This window comes from Rhinatrema bivittatum, chromosome 1 (assembly GCF_901001135.1).
Source record: "Rhinatrema bivittatum chromosome 1, aRhiBiv1.1, whole genome shotgun sequence".
NCBI classification, from domain to species: domain Eukaryota; kingdom Metazoa; phylum Chordata; class Amphibia; order Gymnophiona; family Rhinatrematidae; genus Rhinatrema; species Rhinatrema bivittatum.
In genome coordinates, this window is record NC_042615.1 from 535,641,694 (window position 1) to 535,663,024 (window position 21,331).

Here is a 21,331-nt window from a genome sequence, read left to right on the forward strand (position 1 = left end):
ATCTTTCAGCTTGTAAGTCACTGTTCTCAACGTGAAACTGTGAAGGAAACAATGGCTATCATTACAGCTTACAGGAAAAAATAATACAGCAGACAGTGCATGAGTAGTATTAAATTATTTTAAGTGGTTTTGATCTGAACACTTAGTGAGACATTAGTTTGTCTCTACAGGCCCCACGATGGCATAAACTTCTGGTTTGAACATAGCAAGGCTGTGGGACTGAGATCATTGCTGATATTTTGATAAAGTATCCATTTTTCAGATAAAATGGAGAGATTGGTAGCTTAAGAGTGCTTTCATTTTATTCTGCTCTTGGCTTAGTTGGATCTGAAATATTATCTTCCCGTGGCCGTCGTATTTAAGGGAGTTAAGCAGAAAGCATGGACAACAAGAATCATAATCCATGGAGAGCCCACATAGCTTATCTAGACGCATCTGGAAAGGAGCCAGGCTATCAATGTCCATACCAAGTATAGGGTCCTGTTGTCTCCCACTGACCTATATTTAAATCGTTCTTCTAAAACAGAATGGTATTACCCTTGAACCATACACCTATGTTAATGTGCAGACCTGAGGACTTTTGATTTCCATTCATTCTGTGATTGTTGTGGATTATGGGGGCAGAGCAGGGCGAGGTGGACGGGAGCCAGGGCAAGTGTGGGGCAGCAGCAGCATACACACAAACCTTTTCTCCTACATACTCAGATATTCTCACTCATACTCTCTTTCACACACATTCAAGCTCATCTCTTCTTTCACAGAAGCTCACGCCTTTCAGTCTTCCACACAAACAGTGTGCCCTTTGCAGTATTTCTCTGCAGTATTGTGCACTGCTCAGTGGGAATTCTCACTGGATAAAACCTTCCTCTATTTAACTGCCAGTGTTCAGAGTTTATTTCATTGGTGAGAATAACATTCTCCAACAAAGCTCTCTCCTGAGATAAGCTTTTTCGGCTTCTTCCTGTCTCCGTTGTTTTCAGGAAAGCTCTTAAAATCACTCCCTTTTCTCTTTCCAACCCGGCGGCAACTGGACCATCCAGTCTGCCCAGCAAGCTTCTTGAGGTAGTAACTGCCACTCTGTGCAGGTTACTCCCATGTTTCTCTTAAGGGCAGTTACTGCCACTCTATGCAGTTATCCCTAGCATTATGATAACCCATAAAAATTGCAGCTAGCAACATTTTTTACTGGGTAATGAGCTTTTCTGAAAATAAAGACAGTGCTGCTTGACGTGCTTTGTTTATGGACTTGGCTGTAGAAGCAGACCTATTCTTTTTCCCTTACGTCTGCGTATCAGTACCACAGACCATAGAAGTCTGGGCATTCTTGGTTGTGGTCTGAATCCAATTCCCCTTTTCCCCCTGCCGTCAAAGCGTGAGCGTATCAAGAGAACTAAAGAAAAGAGAGTGGTCTAACTGTAACATATAATGCCACAGCTTGTATACCTCCAGAAAGTTCTCAAAATGAGTAACTTTTTTTCCTGTCCCCAGTAAATGGAAATTATATTGGTTAATACCTTGTAACATCAGAATGGCGAGAAGTCCTTTTTGAATAAGGCCCTTTGTCCTTTCAGGCTAAGCTTAGTTAATAAAGCATCTTTTATTAGGGTACTGAATGGTTAAAAAACAAAACAGAAATGTAGCCAGGCGATTTGGCACCTATGGCCAAGTGAAAAAGTCTGCCCTCACCCTGTACATAACACAGAACACCACTGGCTGGCAGACTCTATTAAATGTTTAGTTTTGTTTTTAACTAAAAACATAAAGCTGTTATTATTTATAACTTATAAGTAGACATAAGTATGACTGTGGTCCCAAAAATATGATTGTTAGGTTTGTATGGATTAATGCTTAATATCTACCCATTTGATTAATAATCTCTACCTTGTTAAACAGCAGGGGTTGAAAAGGGAGTGTATGTCTTTAAGCCATGTGAAGTCATGCTTTTTTTTTTCTATTGAATAATATGATTTTTTTAATACTAATTAGATTTTAGTTGTCATTAACGCAGAAACTCCCTGCACTACCAGGCACATTGTAATATATTACAGCAAGATAGAAAAGCAAAAACACAACCCTATAATATATAATCTAGCAATTCTGGGACTCACTGAATGTGGGATTTACAAAGTTTGTGGGATTGTAATTTGTTCGAATTTGGAGACTTATGATCCTACTTGACATGTGGACTGCAACCTTTTGAATGATTTCTTGCAGTGATATTCGCTTTTTCTGGTTTGGAACACTCTACCAGTGATTTTTTTCCTGACCTTTTTGGGAAAATAGATAGGTTGGAAGTATCATCTTGAATTATCATACATTTGAGTCTTCTCTTAATGAGCAAAGGTGGACGATGTGACCATTTCACATTAATGTTTGAACATTTTTCTATAAATGTTTTCTACTAGGTCCTTTGTTTTTGGACCAGATAAAAACCAGATTATGTAACAATTTTTTGCTTGTTTTATACCAATGTTTTCTAGGATCCCTATATAAGTATTCACTGGGTTTAACTGTAGGATATTATCTCAAACATATGTTTTTTAATATTTTGGGTGAATGGTTGTGTGTATGTGTTATTTTTAACAACTGTTTAATGATATCCTTTTCCAAATCTCTTTAAACTTTATGAATAAAAAACATATATGGTCTGTTCCTACAGATTTTGGTTGGAATAGATTTTTTTCAACCCTCTTTATTTTATTGCTACTTTGTAATGTACCACAAATCCTGCCAAAAATACACTCAGAACATCATAGCAACCTTGCCATACCATAACTGCTCTAACACCCAGGACTCACATTGCAACATGGTTACTGTAGGACCTGTGGCTCCTGTTATCTGAAGCCCTTTGCACAGCAGGCTCCTCTCCCCTGGCTAAACCACTCACCCACTTTCTAAACATTTTTCATTGCTTAATCAGTGACGGATTTAGGATTTGGCCGCCCCTAGGCACTGTTGGTGATGTTGCACCCCCTCCCAAGACAAGGGACAGCAGAGCAGAAGATCTAAGGCACAGCCTTCTGTGCTCTTCTCAGTTTGCTCCAGGCTCATCTGCTCCTCTCAGGTCCCTGAATGACAGGAGGAAAGGAGCTGGATTAGAGAGTAGAATAGCTTTTCTTTGCTCCCGTCTGCCTGCTCTGTCCTCGCCCCTCTCTTGCTATTCCATACACAGTACAGGAGGGGAGGGTGTGGAATAGGACATAGAACAGGTTTTTCTTTGCTCTGTCCCTTCCAGCCTCACCCTTCCCTTCCTGTTCTCTACTCTGGGAGGGGAGGGTTGGAACAGGAAGCAGAAGGTTGCTGAGTGATACTCAGGCCAGCTAGAAGGCAGCTAATCTTCAGCTGGCTTGCTGCCCGCCACCCCCCCCCCCCCCCCACACACACACCCACCAGATTTTTGCCGCCCTAGGCACAGGCCTAGTGTGCCTGTTGATAAATCCAGGCCTTTGCTTAATCTCTGACTAGATTTCTCAGTTTGCTACAAGCTCAACAAGTCTTGCCAGCATTATGCTTCTGCTTCACAGCTGATTAGTTTTCTAAACCAATCTCTCTGCCAGGCCTGGTTACATTTCCATTTTTCAGCTTGGAGAAGAGACCGCTGAGGGGGGATATGATAGAGGTCTTTAAGATCATGAGATGTCTTGATGGAGTAGATGTGAATCGGTTATTTACTCTTTCGAATAATAGAAGGACTAGGGGGCACTCCATGAAGTTAGCAAGTAGCACATTTAAGACTAATCGGAGAAAATTCTTTTTCACTCAGTGTACAATAAAGCTCTGGAATTTGTTGCCAGAGGATGTGGTTAGTGCAGTTAGTGTAGCTGGGTTCAAAAAAGATTTGGATAAGTTATTGGAGAAGTCCATTAACAGCTATTAATCAAGTTTACTTACAATTAATAGCAGTGGCTATTCCCTATCGTAGCATGGGATCTTCTTAGTGTTTGGGTAATTGCCAGGTTCTTGTGGCCTGGTTTGGCCTCTGTTGGAAACAGGATGCTGGGCTTGATGGACCCTTGCCTTGGTCTGACCCAGCATGGCAATTTCTTACGTTCTTATGTATGGTGTTTGTAGGTGGTCTGAAACAGCAAACCTCTCCCTCCATCCTCTTTTCCCTGCCCAAACACCTTCCTGCAAATACCATACTTATGAACTTTTCAGTTGTGGTCACCCTGTGATTTGGTGTTCATTATTATTATTATTTATTGTACTTGATATACTGCTTGTACAAAAAAGAAAAATCCAAGTGGTTCACAGAGCAAAATAGAAGATACACAAACTAATATGACAACCCCCAGCAGTCCCACTCCCCCCCCCACTCCTCCCCACCATAATCCTCCCATTCACCTCCAGATTATCCCACAACTTAGTACCCCCCGAACAAAGTTCTATATGTTGTATCTGTCATCCTTTTTAAATGCTACTGTATCGTATTCTACTCCTTAAAATGGTTCTTATCCCAAGTTTCATATGCTTATCCAGTTTTATACCTATCCATTTTTAAGTTGCTCCTCTGAATGTTTTGTATTTATTCGTTACAATTTGTGAACCTGTTGAAGCTGCTCCGCAGAATTCGATGTATCTTGTTGTTTAAAATGTAAACCGGAGTGAAGGCCATCACCGATACTTCGGTATATAAAAGCTTATAAATAAACACCTAAATAAATAAAATAATACACATAAATACATGAAATTAACACACGATCAAAAAAAGGTGCGTAAGTTGGATATGGGAGTCTGATCAAACATTTTGCACATCTTGTTTAAAAATATCAAGTTCCAGAGTAAATGTTATCGATATATAACAGTCTCAAGAAGTCTTTGGAAAATATTAAAGGGTTGGATTCCAAGGAAGTCTAATTTAGTGGAATCATTTATATGCAAAATGGATGTTATTATCAGGCTAATTTCAGCTATGTACCAAAGCTTACTTGAATCTGATGAGTCACATCTACAGTCTATATTTTGTAAATGGAATGCTGAGCTCTTTACAGATTTAGATGAATTTAATTGGCTTGATATATGGCATGATGCTCACTATATTTCAATATGCCATAGAGGGCCTGACTTGATGATTCAGTTTCTTCACCAGACATATTGGTATCCGGTATGCTCTTTTCTAATTTTAATTCCAATTGGGGCCGGAGGGTGCTGGAAGCCAATAGAGACGGGTGGGAGGGAGAAAAAGGGGGAAAAAAAATGGATAAACTGCGTAGCTTGCTGGGCAGACTGGATGGACCGTTGGTCTTCTTCTGCCATCACTTCTATGTTTCTATGTTTCTAGCCCTTTGTGCCGGAGAGGGTGTGGTATGCAGGGATCACTCATCCATGCATGGTGGATATGTCCTCATGCCCAAGACTTTTGGGCAAGGGCCTTCACTGAAATATCTGAGGTGGTGGGCTTCAAAATTGCCCTCTCTCTGGGACCAGCATTGCTGGGTTATTGGGGGATACTTCAGATCCCAGTCAAAATAAAACAACTGGTTTTGTGAATGCTCTTAGCTGCCAGATTCACTGTGGCCCAATTCTGGAAGCAGAGTCCACCATTTGCCAGCTGGCATACACAACTTTACGAAATTGCTCGTATTGAGAAGCTGACGCGCTCGCTTAAAGGCACCGGTGATGTATAGAATGCCATTTGGGGCAAATTCTGGTCTTACTATTCGTTTGTTTTTTTTTTAACAGGGCAAGAGGACTTTCTGATGTTATGTTATATTATCTTTACATAAGACTTCTGTATCCCTATTTAATGATACTGGAGGTAATGGACTCCTAATGATTGATTATGCATTATTGCTTGATACTGAATGTCTTGGAATTTTCAGTCTTGTTTTAAAATAAAGATTTTGAAAAACAATAACAAATAGCACAGAGAGAAGACACGTAACACCGTATAAGATACTCTCTCAAATCTCAGAGGTAACACTATTGAAAATACTCTCTCAAATCTCTGCTTCTTAAAATATTTTTCCAACCTTAACGTTTAGAAATCAATGCAGTGTTCTTCTTGTGTTTCTTCTGCTCTATAACAATAACCAGTTTTCTTGCATTGAGTGATCATAACTTCTTCATTCTGTACAGTTCTCTCAGGGACGTGATCCCCGTGCTTTTTTCGTACACAGCGATGTTATAGGGTTTACACAGTTTCCAGCGGAAGAGCCCCAGTGCACCTTATTATGCCCTTTTGTATACAGGTCTTCTGACATCAGCATTTCACACCCAGTTCTGTTTTATAGAATCTGCATTTATCTGTTTTACCATTTTTTTCTGTGCTGGCTGTGAGTCATCTTATCTGTAGCCCGTTGTCCTGTGCTGCATTAATAAATCTCTCTTTACCTCTTTTTAGCCATTCTTATGTCAGGTAAAGATCTAGAAGGGGATGCAGAAGTAACTTTCAATATTTCCTTCTGTATTTGTGCTTTTGCACATTTTGTCCTTGTTTGTTAATCTGATTCTTTAAAGAGATTTTTTTTCTCTTGTTTTGCACATTCTGTTGTGTGCTGGTCAATTCTCACTCATTCCTTCTGCTTGTAGAAATGATTGTCCAAACTGAAGGATGAAGACCAGTTCTGGTCATTTGCTTTTGTACTCTTTGAGTATTTGGATCTGTTGTTGCTGTTAAGTATGCTTGAAGATCTATAACGGCGAGCCTATATGTGTAATCTACAAGGCCCATACTGTCCAGTTTTTGGAATTGAGCATACACTGATTCTCACAGATTATATGGTAGACATGGAAGAGTTTTCTTGTTCTTATATCCAACTCTTTGAGATCTTTATAGGGCTAGTCCACAGTGTGACAACTGTAGGTGAGTGCAGGGATCACAAGTTGATTGATGGCTTGTATTTTATTTCGTGCTGTTAAAGCACTTTTCAATATTGATTTCAGCTTCCTTTGCTGATCTTTTTTCTAGGTAACTTAAGCTGGATTGTTGTATCGTCTCCTACTCCTAGATATGTATATGTGCCTTCCTGTTCAAAATTATTTTAATGCTGCATTCTGCACTCAAAAAGATGCTTTCAGTTTTTCCTAGTTTTCCTTTTTTTTTTATTTTATTTTATTTTTTTAATTCTTTATTTATTAAATTTTAACCAATATTACAAATATATTTTGTAATATGAAGTCTTACAGAAATAGAAATAATACATTATACCACAAATAAAGAAACATTAACAAACAATTGTCAATACATATTTCTGTTATCTTTTTAGGAAAAAGTTAGCGAAGCATATTCATCAGGAGCGAATTATCAATGTAAACTCAATACAAAAAGAAAAAGTAAGGAGTCCCCCTTTATACATTTCAATTCACCTGCGCTTCTCTCCCCAGATAAAGCCAGATCTTTTGACCGTAATAGGGTTTTAATCTATTATGGAAAAAGAACTTTAGAACATTATCTTTATCAGAGATAAACACGAAAGTTACCAACAAGAGACCTCGGAGATGTCAATAGTTTGTTCAGCATTCATTTTTTGCTTTTCCAAATCATTTTTTGCTTTTCTATTTGATCTGATTCTTTCATCTTAATTGCTACGTTAACATAATAAGCATTAACAATTGTTGGCATAAATTGCTCAGCAATTTTTAAGATTTGAATAATATATTCTCTAAACAATTCAGCAGGGCTCATCTTTCCTATAATAGGGAAGTTTACAACCCTCAAATTTAATGCTCGCGTATAGTTCTCTATATTTTCTAGTTTTTTTCTGAAATTCACTTTCTGATTTTATTTGCTGTACTTTTATTTTTTCAACTTGAATTAAACGTTGTTCTAAATTAACAATCTGTTTTTGCTGAAATTCTAATACTTCAGAATTTCTTTTTACAACAGTATTAGTTTCTTTAACCGCATCTGTTAGTTTCATTATCGATTAATCCAATTTGACCAAATAGTTCCATAAAGCTTCCATCGTTATTGTTGCTGGTCTAATTAATACCTCTTGGATCTTTTCTTTCTGTTTTTCCTGAATAATATTATGTTCACCATTCCCTCCAGCTTTAGATATAATCTGTTGATTACAAGTAGTTAAAAGAATTGTCCAGATCTTGCATGGATAATGCATTTAACTTTTCAGAATCATTTTTCCTCTCCAGAGACAGTCACCCTGTGGAGTACCTGGTGTCTTTAGGGGGTAAACCCTTTCTTTATCAGGTGGCGATGGAACTTCAGGTGCTCCTAGACTTAACGAGATGTCCACGGTCATTAAGGGTGAATCTCGCTCTGATTCTTCCCCTAAAGCGGCCCCCTCAACAGGAGTTAACAAGGGAGAATTTAACCAGCCCACTACAGACCTTTGTCCCAGCTCTACTATCGGAGTGCTAGAGGAAGGCTTTCATTTAACCTTTCTCTTAGTATGTGGCATCACTAATAGGTATCAACTTAAGAGGCAAAGGAGAGCTAGGTAAAGGAGCAGTGGTGGCATCCTTATGTAACCTACTAGTATGTTTCTCTAGTGGAAGAAAGGAGACTTAAAACAAGTAAAAGTTAGTACCTGAAATTGGGAAAGACCAAGTTCAACATATCTATTCACCAATGGGATTCAAAAACTTGAGAGTATGTTTCAGCCAATCCAGTCGAAGCTGGTCAAAGCCGCGCGCCCCTTTGGCGCGCGTCTTCGGCAGCACACCTTTGGCAGCTGCGTGCCATAGGAGGGCTGCTTATACCCTCCTTCCAGCCCCTCCCGATGATGTGGACGCTGGTGATTGGCTCTCTCATCGGTCCTTCGGGGCAGAGCGAGTTCTACCCCCAAAGTCAGTGCTTGGTAATAGAGTGTAGGAGAAGCCGCAACAGAGGCTGGAAGGTGAGCAAAATGAGGTAATTCTCTCTCTTGAGCAGAAAAAGCGTCTCCTTGCCTCCCTAGTTTTCCTTTAAGGAACGTTGCCTTAGCACATTTGTCCAGACCAAATGCCATCCTGATGACATCTGAGATGCTTCTCACTACTCATTGTTCCACTAAATGACGATCCCAGGAAATGCAAAGTTTCAAATCATCTACAGACAGTGGTCCTGATTTTCAAAAGGATCTATGCGTGTAAATGGGCTTTTGAAAATTTCCTCGGAGTGGGGCAGCAGGCAGATTGTAGATTGGAGAATACTAGCTGTTAGATCAACTGATAAGTAGAGAGCAGGGCTGGAGGAACCGCTAGGCCTGTGCCTAGGGTGCCGTGATATAGGGGGCGCCGCATCAGGCAGCAGAATTTTGAAAGGGCAAAAAGTGCCCTTTCAAAATTCTGCCAGCCCCTGCCTCACTATGCCACCCTCCCGATGCCCCCCTTGTGGTCCAGCGGAGGGCCCAGGAGCGATCTGCCGCTCCCGGGGCCTTGGCTTCCACTAAGCAAAATGGCACTGGTGGCCTTTAGCCCCTACCATGTGACAGGGGCCAAACAGTGGCACCGGTAGCCCCTGTCACATGGTAAGGGCTAAAGGCCACCGGCGCCATTTTGCTTAGTGGCAGCCGAGGCCCCGGGAGAGGCAGATCGCTCCCGGGCCCCCACCTGGACCACCAGGTATTTTGTAAGTTTTCTTTTGGCGGGGGGGGGGGGGGAGGAGTCGGGGCTGTGGCTGGGGGTGGCGCAAGGCTGAAGGTGCCTAGGGCACCCAATCCCCTTGCACCGGCCCTGGTAGAGATAGTGGAATCCTTACAATGAGACGACACTGAACCTGGCACTGACAAATGGTTGTGGTAGGAGACAACATGGGATCCAGTGTTCACCGTACTGTATCGTTCAGTATACACATTGGATCAGAACCCGATATATTAGAAAAAGGAGCCTAGATTTCAGAAAGGCTGACTCTAAAAAAAAAACAAAAAACAACCTGAATTAATATGTTCAGGAAGTCTTCTTGTCAGGACAAAAAAATATAAGAAATACTAAAACTATCAACAGCAATAAAAAGGAACATTAAAAAGGGAACAAATCATTGTATCGGGCAAATTATCACTTGAAAAAAGAATGAAAAGACCTCTACGGTTCACCAGTGAAGTAGGAAAACAAGTAAGAGCAAGAAGAATAGCATTCATAAAATCTAAGCAGACGCAGCAGGAGGAGGACAGGCAAAATTATTATGAGAAACAAAGGATCAAAAGGAAGATTATAGTTCCCCATCATTAAAGGCAGGGAATATAGCTTTCTTGGTATATAAGTGAGAGAGGAAGACCAAAAGGGAACTAGCAAGAATGAAAAGGCAGAATGGGTTACGTGCAGAGGAGGATCAGAAAAAGTAGAATTTTAAATACTTTTACTCCTAATTCACACTAGAAAGAGAGAGGGTGATGGGCCAAATGCAGAAGGCAAGGAGATAAGGGACCATGGAGTAAACACCTTGACATTTATTAATGAGGTAGTATTTAATATACTGGCACAACTGAAAGTGGGCAAGGCTATGGGTCCTCAGTGGGTAGATCTCAGAATGCCCTACAGGTTTCTTCAGATTAGCACTTACAGAGGCTCCAAGAAGCAAGAGAAGAGCAGATGCAGTACCACTTAATCAGGGTGGGAACAAAAAAAAAACCAGAAAACTACAGGACTGTTGGTTTAACATCAGTGGTGAGCAAGGAACTGGAATGACAGAATAGTGCAATAACTTGAAACTAGAGGGTTACAGGATTATAAGCAATATGGGTTTCACAAGAGGAAAAACATATCAAACAAATATGATTGATTTCTTTGATGAAGTGACCAGAGTAATAGATCCAGGAACTATATTAGATGTGGCCTAGCTGGAAAAGCTTTAATACTCTTCCACATAGAAGATTGGTGAGCAAGATTTTCAGTCTGGGAGCTGGAACAAAAATGATAAACTGGGTGAGAAGTTGGTTGAGCAACAGGACTCAGAGAGTGGTGGTGAACAGGGCCCACCCAAGTGAAGGGAACATGACCAGTGACCACTCTAAGGTCCAGTCCTCTTCAGTGTTTTTAAAAGTGATATAATTTTTTATTTGTTCTCTTAATATACCACCGTTCTATTCAGTCAAAGTGGTTTACAATAAAAATATAATACATTTAGAAATAAATAGATAAAAACATTAGACCATCACCTCCACTCCAATAAAATATTAAAAGGGCATATCAATAATAATGGGGAAAAGTTAGAAGATGTTGCGCTGGAGGTGGATCCTTGGCCTGGCCCAGAATTGGTACAGCCCTCTGAGGGATCCCAGAGGGCGCCTGCCGCCAGGAGGTGGAGCACACAAGGAGACATAGGCTAACAGGAACTTCACCAATAACGGTCTGGGGGATCCGCAGGTTGAGCCCTTGGATTCCTGGACCACCTGGGCTTAGGTGGGCCTCTGGGGGTCTCCCAAAGAGATGATGGAGAGGTGTGCCCACCAATAGAAGAGGTGCGTAGCTGTCAGAGAACAGGCGAGCTAGACCGGAACAGAGAGTACCGGAGACCACGGGTACGAGGCAGGAACTGAAGGTCCTCCAGGCAGGGTAGGCAGCGCCTAGTGGTCTAGCTCGAGGAAGGCCGCAGACAGCGTCAAGGCAGGTGGACCTGGTGGTCAAAGGAGAAGTGAAGAGAGTGTCTGAATGGAGTGCAAGGGTCAAAGCCAGGGTATCCGTCTGAGGATGGTCAGCCAAAGCAAGGGGTCAGTTCCAGGAATCAGTCCAAGCATGATCAGGGCAAGCAGAGATCAGTACTGGGTATTGGTCCAAACTTGGTCAGAGGCAAGCAGAGGTCAGTACCAGGTATCGGTCCAAACGTGGTCAGAGGTAAGCAGAGGTCAGTTCCAGGTATCGGTCCAAGCATGGTCAGAGGCAAGCAGAGGTCAGTTCCAGGTATCAGTCCAAACTTGGTCAGAGGCAAGCAGAGGTCAGTTCCAGGTAATCAGTCCAAGCGAGGTAGGTACCAGGTATCAGTCCGAAGAGGTACTACCTGGGTAGTGGAACAAGACTCAGGAACGAAGGAACAGATGCTGGAACGCAGGGACACTGGAACAAGCACAGGAACAAGGAACGCAGGAACAAGGACAGCAACTAGCTTCACTCGAGGTGACAACCCGTTTGCCAAGGTGAAGAGTGAGCGGCTGAGCCCTGCCTTATACGCAGGGCTTAGGTGACGTCATTGCCGGGCGCCGCAGAGAGGTTTCCCGCCGTGGCGCCTTTAAAGGTTGGCCTAATGCGCGCGTGCCTAGGGGCGGGGCCGAGGAGCCCCGACACGAGCCACGCTGTGAGGCCTGGGAGCTGGAAAGAGCCGGAGATGCGGGCACCGTGCATCTGGGGCGCAGGTGACTCGCTGCGGCAGCCGGCAAGGAGGGACCGGGACCCCCGGAGGGAAGAGAGCGGTGAGCAGGCCCAGCAGTGGCCTTAGTGTGGCCGGGGCGCTCAACAGAAGGGAGTATACCTGTTTGCAGATGATATGGAAACTTACAATAGAGCAGATGTGTTAGAAGGGGAAGAGACGAAGAAAGGTGATTGAAAAAATTGCAAAGGTATGGCAACTGCGCTTTGATTTAAAAAATAAATAAATAAATAAAGACAAAATCATGTATTTGGATGCAGAAATTCAAGGACAAAATAGCTTTTTACAGGTAAAAAAAAAAAAAAAATGAGCAGTCACCATACAAGAAAAAGTCTTGGGGGGGGTCATCATCTCTGAAAACCTGAAGGTAAAGTCAGTGTGACAAAGCAGTTGGGAAAGCAAATAGGTGCATATTGGTGCTAAGCGCATTCATAAAAAGAGGTATCACAAATTGAAAGAGGGGAGAAAGATCTCGCTACAGGTCTGTAATGAGTCCCCCACCATGACTACTGTGTTTGTTTCTGGAGACGACATTGACAACGAAGAACCAGTTCAAAGGCAGAGTACAAAAATGATGCATGGCCTGCAAAATAAGTTATCCACAGAGAATAACTGAAGACGTTAAAGATGTACTCTTTAGAAGAATGAAGGGAAATAGGAGATACGTTATAAATGTTCAAATATCTATTAGACTTCAGTAAGGTACCAAAAAGGTAATACATTTAAAACTAATAAGAGAAAATATTATTTTACTCAACGCATAATTAAGCTCTGGAATTCGTTGCCAGAGGATCTGGTGAAAGCTATTAGTGTAGCTGCATTTAAAAATGGTTTAGACACGTTCCTGATCCTGCCAGGTACTTGTGACCTGGCTTGGAAACTGGATACTGGGCTTGATGGACTCTTGGACTGTCCTAGTATGGTAAGCCTTATGTTCGTATGAAGAATTTCCAGAGAATAAAAATCTCAAAAAGAAGAGAGGTCATCATCTGAACATGAAGGGAGGGATGCTCAAAAGGAGTGTAAGAAAATACATTTTCACTCCAAGGGTGGTGAACACCTGGGAGCCAAAACAGTGGCAGGATTCAAACATGCATGGGATAGACACAAAGGCTCCTTAGTGTTGGGAGGAGAAAGGGAGAAGGCCACATATCAAATAAGACTTATGACACATAATAGGCAATTACAAATGGGCAGAATGGGTGGATCAAATGATCCTTTTCTATCCACATCTTCTGTGTTTTTAAATTTCAACCTCAGCTGAAATTAAAATTACTTATTCTGTCTCTCAATAGAAATAGATGCAAATTTCCCCTTATCCCTCTGACTGAGTGGGTTAAAGGTACAAGCACTTTGGTTAATCCAGGTTTTGTGGCCTCTTTGCAGTCTCTTCCATAAGATTTCAGAGTGGCCACATAAGGAACCTGTAGCAGCTGCACTGCACGAGACTGCAAATAAACTGAGAAGACAAGCTGAGCAATTTTGTTGTGTTTTTTTTAAATCAAAATCTTTTTATCTGTTGAATACATGACCTTCGATCTTGGATAATGTGAATGAAGATCAGATGGGTACATTTTTTTTTTCATTTTTTGTTTTTCTTTTTTGTAGTCCAAGTCTCTCAGAGAGAAATGGTTGTTTCAGGGAACTCCAGCTGCAGCTCCTGAAGAGGAAGAAGCACGGAGGAAACAGTCTGAAGAGGATGAGAGAAAAGTGAAAGCTCTGGAAGACAACATCCATAGGTAGGAGAACGGCTTTAACTGTTCACCAGCCTCACTTATTATTTTTGTGATATTAGATCTGCTACTGAGTGACTGAAGAATCGAGGACAAGCTAACATTTTATCAGCAGCTTTTATTTATAGCAACCATCCATTTCTAATTTGATTCTTGTTCATTGTGTATTTGATTACTTGTAATGAGAGTACTTTTGAAAACGTATTTTCAAGAATTGACCAGATCAGAAATAACCTTTCGTTACATTTCCACATTAATGCCCTGGTTGTTGGCCATTTACCGTATAGATCTCTATAGATATCAATTATTTTTTCCAGAGCATCTCCATACAGGGATATCACTTTGAACATCAGCACATTAATGTTTATAACATGGCTTTTTTAAATTCTTTATTATAAAAATTCTTCTAAACAAGTATACTATGGATGTTTACCCAGATTTTTCATGTCATCATCATTTCATCATTTTTATAAACAGTCTTCCCATCCAGCAAGCAGCCCAAAGCAGTGTACAATAAAATGTCATAATATCAGTAACATAAAAACAATATAGACATTATAAAATAACATAAAACAACACATCACAAATAATACACATCAAAACCAAAGATCTAGGATCAGCACTTAAACTTCAGTTTCCTTATTCATCTCAATAACATTGGGCGCAATAAGGTATTTATTTTCTTACAAAAAGCCATATACTCCTTCTCCTGCCTTATTTCCAGTGGCAGGTTATTCCACCATACTGGGGCTATCACTGAGAAAGCTCTGGCTTTTACCCTTGCTCCCTTAATAGCTTTAAAAGATGAAATAATTAATAACTCATCTTGGCAGTTTTATATTGCATTGATTTTATGTTTGTTTTATTGACTGCATTATAAATGTTTTATCTTATGATTTTGTATTTTAGTCAGTTGTGTATGTGTATAGTTATTTAAAAATTGTATGCATGCTCTTATGTAAGCCACACGGAACACTATATGGAAGTTTGTGGAATACAAGACTTTTAAATAAATTTGTTCTTCTTTGTATTAAGAACACACGAGCATAAGAAATGCCCTATCAGATCAGACCAAAGGTCTATCAAGCCCAGCCAGGTCACAAGTACCTGGAAGGATCCCAAAGACAATATCCTTCTTGCGTGTAACCAGAAATAAGAGGCTTTCCCAAGTCTACATGGCTAATAATTGTTTATGGACTTTTCCTCCTGGAACTTGTCTAAACTCTTTTTTAAACAAAACTAAGCTAACTCCTTTCCCCATATCCTCTGGAAACAAATTCCACAATTTAATTGCGCACTGAGTAAAAAACAAACTGATTTGTTTTAATTGTGCTATCTTTTAGCTTCCTGGAGTGTCCCCTAGTCCTAGTATTATTTGAGAATTTCCGACTCCACCCCACTCATGAATTTATAGATCTCTATCATATCAATCCTCTTAGCCGTCTCTTCTCTAGGCTGAAGAGCCAAAACCTGCTTAGCCTTTCCTCATAGGGAAACCATTCCATCCCCTTTATCATTTTGGGCGCCCTTATCTGTATGTTTTCTAGTTCCACTAAAATGTTTATTGAAATGGGGTGACCAGAACTGCACATACTACTCAAGGTGTGGTTGCACCATGGATCGATACAGAGGTGCTATGATATCTTCTGTTTTAATTTTTATTATTTTCCTTATAATACATAACATTCTGTTTGCTTTTTTAGCCTCTGCTATATACTGGACTAAGGATTTCAAAGTATTGTCCACAATGACTCCAAAATCCTTTTCTAGGTAGTGATGCCTAATATGGGACTCAGCAACATGTACTTAGAGTTTGGATTATTCTCTATATGTATCACTTTGCACTTGTCCACATTGAATTTCATCTGCCACTGAGATGCCTAATCCTCAAATCTCACAAAGTCCTCTTGCAATTCCTCACATTCAGCTTGTCTAACAACTTTGAATAATTTTGTGTAATCTGTGAATTAGATCACCTCACTCATAACACTCTTTTCTAAATCATTTATAAATGTATTAAAAAGCTCCAGTCCCAGTATAGGTCCCTGGGTCACTCCACTATTTACCTTTCCCACTGAGAAAAATGACCATTCAATCCTTCCTTCTGCTTCCTGTCCTTTGGCTGATTACCAATCCACAGTACGATATTGCTTCTTGTCCCATGATTTTTTATTTCCTGGTGAGTCTCTCATGAGGAACTTTGTTGAACGTCTTCTGAAAATCCAGATACACTATAATCAACTGACTCACCCTTGTCCACATGTTTGTTAACCCCTTCAAAATAATCCAACAGATTTGTAAGGCACGACTTCCCTTTGTTAAATCCATGTCCACTTTCCCCCTTTAATCTGAATTCATCCATATTGTCAGTAATTTTGTTCTTTAGAATAATTTCTACAATTTGCGCAGCATTGACTTCAGACTTACTGGTATGTAGTTACCCAGATCACCTCTGGAGCCCTTTTTAAAAGTGGGTGTTGCATTGGCCACCCTCCAGTCTTCAGGTATCATAGCTGATTTGAATGAGAAGTTAGAGATTACTAGTAATAAGTCTACAATTTCATTATTGAGTTCTTTCAGAAATCTGGGGTGAATACCATCTGGTCCCGGTAATTTATTATTCTTTAGTTCATGATTTTCTCTATCATGGTTCACCATGATTTGATTCAGTTCCTCTGACTCAGCCCCCTCAAGGAATGTTTCCAGGATAGGTATCTCCACAACAGCCTTCTGAGTAAAGATGAAGCAAAGAATTAATTTAGTATTTCTGGTATGGCCTTGTATTCCCTGAGTGCCCCTTATACTCCTCAGTCATCTAGCAGTCCAACTGACTTCCTCACCGGCTTCTTACTTTGTATATACTTGAAGTTTTTATTTTGAGTTTTTGCCTGTTTGGCAATTTTCTTTTCAAATTCTCTTTTAGCCTGTCTTATTAATTATTTACCTCTAACTTGCCAGCACTTGTGCTCTTTCCTTGCCTCTATATCGCTCCATGGTGAGAACATACCTTAAATATTGTGTATAATTCTGGTTGCTGCATCTTAAAAAATATATAGTTGCACTGGAGAAAGTACTGAAAAGGGCAACCAAAATGATAAAGGGCATGGAATGGCTCCCCTATGAGGAAAGACTAAAGGGATTAGGGCTATTCAGCTTGGAGAAGAGACGGCTGAGGGGGGATATGATAAAGGTCTACAAAATCATGAAAGGACTTGAACAGGTAAATGTAAATTGGATATTTACACTCTCAGACAATAAAAGGACTAGGAGGCACTCCATGAAGTTAGCAAGTAGCTCATTTAAAACAAATCGGAGGACGTTCTTTTTTACTCAATGCATAATCAAGCTCTGGAGTTCATTGCCAGAGTATGTGGTTATGGCATTTAGTGTAACTGGATTTAAAAAAGGTTTGGATAAGTTCCTAGAGGAGAAGTTCATAAACTGCTATTAATCAATAGGTAATAATAGCTTGGAATCTTTTTAATGTTTGGGTACTTGCCAGGTACTTGTGACTTCGATTGGCTACTGTTGGAAACAGGATGCTGGGTTTGATGGACCCTTGGTTTGATCCAGTATGGCATTCTTATGCTCTTATGTTCCTATTTTCTTCATTTGGATCCTCCTTAACATTTTTGAAAGATATTATTTTGGCTTTAATAGTTCTTTTCAATTTACCATTTAACATTGCTGCAGATGTTTGATCTTCCTTCTCCCTTTTTTAATTCATGGAATACATCTAGTCTGGACTTCCAAGATGGTATTTTTAAACAGAATACATGCCACATACAGATTTTAACCTTTGCAATGCTCTATTTAGTGTTTTTCAAACTATTTTCCTCATTTTATTCTAGTCTCCTTTTTGAAAGCTCAATGTTACTGCAGAAATTTTTCTTAGTATCCTCCATTCAGTAATTATATTAAATTTGATTACATTATGATAGCTATTGCCAAGTGGCCCAACCACTTGGCACTACAATAGCTTTGTGCATGTTGCAGACTGCAGCTCTACAAAACAAAATCCTCGGGCATTCCAGTTTAAGGAGTTTTGAAAACCATAAAGGTTTTTCAGGTGGGCTAAAGGCTAAACCTTATAAGAAATGTAAAGGTTTACATTTCAAACCATTTTATGAGCTAGAAGAGCACAAAAATATCTAAGAACAGTTTTTTCAACTGAACAAACCATCCTTTTGTACAAATGGGTTCCTCCAGTGGGACTCTACCCCCTGCCACCTCCGGGGATGTCTTGTTGCTTCTAGAGGGATAGCCCTAACCTTCTTCTCCCTCCCTAGCAAAATTCTGCTGCCTCTGGGTGTTTCTTCTGCTCACACAATTCCAGCCGGCACACTGCTCCTCCCGCCTGCACAATACCAGCACTATGAGCAGTTTCAAAACGTGAAGGCCAACTACGTACAGGTTGTTAGTGACTGACAGGTATTTCTGCCTGAAAACCTTTGGTAGCCTCAGTCTGTTCTCTAGTGTACAGCTCACCGCATCACTAGCCCTTATTAGTACCCTTCTGGCAATTTTGGCAAAAAGCACGTATATTGAAATTGTATGAATTATCTTCTCCCCCTTAAAGATGATCTCTCCAGACAGAATTGAAACCCTGAAGAAATCCCTTGGAAAATTAAAAGTTTTTGGAACTAAAATATTGGCAGCCTCTAAATTTCATGTTTATACATCTTCAGAAAGGCAACAGAAATCCCAGATAAAATCAAAACAAATCAGAATATACGATTTTCAGTTGTAGAATGATAGACAGTTATCAAGCAAAATGTAAGAATCTCACATCAACGATCCTCTTTACAAGTAAGGACTTTCATTTCATCTTTAACTGAATTCATCTTGACATTTAAATTATATCACAAAAAAAATGTGTGAGGGGTTTATTCTTTCCAAAAAAGACCTACTCTAAAGATTTTCCTAAGAGATGTATATTGCACCACCCTTATGAAGCTAGGCATAAATATTTTGAGTCCAGTGAGAAGGTATCATGATCAGCTTGTTTGTCGACCTTAATTCTTATGGGCACAGAATGGAAGAAACTAGGCCTGAAGTCTAAGTCAAAATGACAATGGCGCTTAGATAACTTAATTGTTAATTCATCAAAATAAATGTTCCCAGTGATGCTGAATATGTTCAGGTGTTTGCAGTCCCCCTCAGATATCTGGTCTCTACCAAGTCAGTGGTAGGTACAGTGGATGGCCTCATTTGAAGTCAATTACATCTTTCGCCTCTGCAGACTCTGGAACCACACCAGTTTTCAAGGATAGCACCGACCTAGCAACAAGATGTGTCTCCTACTGGAAAGCCATACACAAGGATTCACAGTGCTGCCCAGGCCTGTCATCTGCGATAGAGGACTGAACAAGGGAAGAAGAGGGATAAGAATCTAATGTCTCTGCCGCTGCCTCTAGCTATCCCAGTTCGTTATTCTTTAAACATGGGAGTAAAGGAAACGGACAACAGAGGGTTGTCAGACTGAAGACTGTTTTTATAACAAGTACTGTTTAAAGAAGAGAGAGAGGTATCGAAATAGATTTTATCCATATTGTGGTAGGTCACAAATAAACTTTGTGGTTTGGCTGGAATACCTACAAAATAGCACACTGAACGAGCAGGGCTGCCAAGATACACGTACACCTCAAACGAGATGAAATATGCTTCGGTTTAACTTTGAACGTTTTGGCCACTGCTGGCTCCCAGACTTTTATCCTGAGTGCCTAGTGAGAGTTGCATCAAATACTGTTAAAAAAAACAAAAACTTAAGCAGTATGGCATAGTGCTTAGTTTACAGTCAAGTAAAACGTGGAGACTCATGTTGGCAACTCTTCATTTCTAGTTACTATATGATTTTGAAGAAGACACTTAATCTCTTGATACTCAGACTGCAAATTCTCATGAACCGGGAATTTGTAACCATGTGATTTCTTATACAATACTTTGCAAGCTAACAATGTCATATAAATAAATAAGCAAACAAATAAATAAATAAAAACAAAGGAAAAGGGTAACTGTTGGTGCCTACAATGTCACCATACTAGAGGGCCGATGTAATAAGACCTGTGCTGAAATTGGTGCTATTTTTCTGCACGCATTTTTTGGAGCATATGCTATAAAACCCAGCGGCCCCATGGGATATAATAAAGGAAGGGTATTGTTCTGGGTCAGGCAGGCAGCTAAACTTTTTCTCCAATCAGTCCTCAAGACAAAGATTCTTTGTTTGAAATTATTTATTGTACAGGTAGATTCTACTTACAATTGTTGCATCTCAAACGTAAGCCCCAAGGCAAAGATCTTTGGTAACCGGAGACAGGGTAGCAGGAGGGAGAAGGAGGTCTTTATGTTGCAGGAGTTGGTATATGGTAGAGGTAGGAAGCATGAGGGATATGAGGCTGATTTAGTCTTCAGAAGAAGGCAGTAAGAGAAAAGGTAAAAACTTGATCGTTTCAGGGAGTTTTACAGAGTGCTGCTGGCTCAGAAGGAAGCATGGGGTGAACTGAACTCTCGTCGAGAGCTGCTAAAGGAAATGCCTCCACAAGCTGGGGGCAGGGGGTAAGGTCCAATGGCAGCAAGCCTAAGAACCATGTGACACAGGGGGAGCATGAAGGGCAGTCCCTTGAGTCTATAAGGCACCTAGGAAGACTCAAGTTAGATTGAGGGGCATTCAAGCTCTTCCGATAGTGAGAGAAAGTGGAGGGAGCTTCTCTTAAGGGCAAAGGCTTCTCTTAAAGGCAAGGCTCACAGACCTTTATCATGGGTTACAAAAAGTGTTTCAGTATCAAGAATCTTCAGAAGGGAAGGACTGCACTAAACACAGTTAAACTACAGTATATACAGATACAAACATGTACCCACTGCTGGGGACAGAACAGGTATGCAAATGAGATACGTGCAGAAAATCCATGTAAACCAAATACGCTCGCAAATACACACGCTTAAAGTCCTATGTAGAAACCCGCACAGATATCAGTGCCAAAAACCTGCATTATTTATCAGCATATGGAGACCCGCGATTGATTCTTGGGGCGAAAGCCTTCCCCTTTCGTAAGACAATGAAGAAGTCAGTGGTCTGGGAGTGGGACAGAAGGTGGGTAGAGCAATGTCTAACCCCTTCATGATCTGACTCTGACCGCTTGCAAGCTATAATGGCGGATGCCAGTGAGCGGCGGGAAATGCAGCAGAGATTCTTGTCTGTTTAAAGTGACATTTGTGCTAAATGACCAGGCTCCAAGAAGCTTGATCAGGCTTGGAATGGCACATCCATGGTCCATTAGAGGATTTTTTAGACTGAGAATAGCCCTGGAGCTCAGTCTATGGGTAGGCACCTATAGACTGAGTCTCCGGCATCCCCAGC

At 40.6% G+C, this 21,331-nt stretch overlaps 1 protein-coding gene across 3 annotated transcripts in view; it reads left to right on the plus strand.

The window, feature by feature from the left end:
- Positions 1-21,331, plus strand: part of PALM2-AKAP2 (PALM2-AKAP2 fusion) — a 583,545-nt gene that overhangs the window by 107,593 nt on the left and 454,621 nt on the right. For all 3 annotated transcript variants that reach the window (XM_029614157.1, XM_029614167.1, XM_029614175.1), the window contains exon 3: positions 13,850-13,980. In XM_029614157.1, the coding sequence (XP_029470017.1) occupies positions 13,850-13,980 (131 nt within the window). The remainder of the gene's footprint in view (positions 1-13,849; positions 13,981-21,331) is intronic.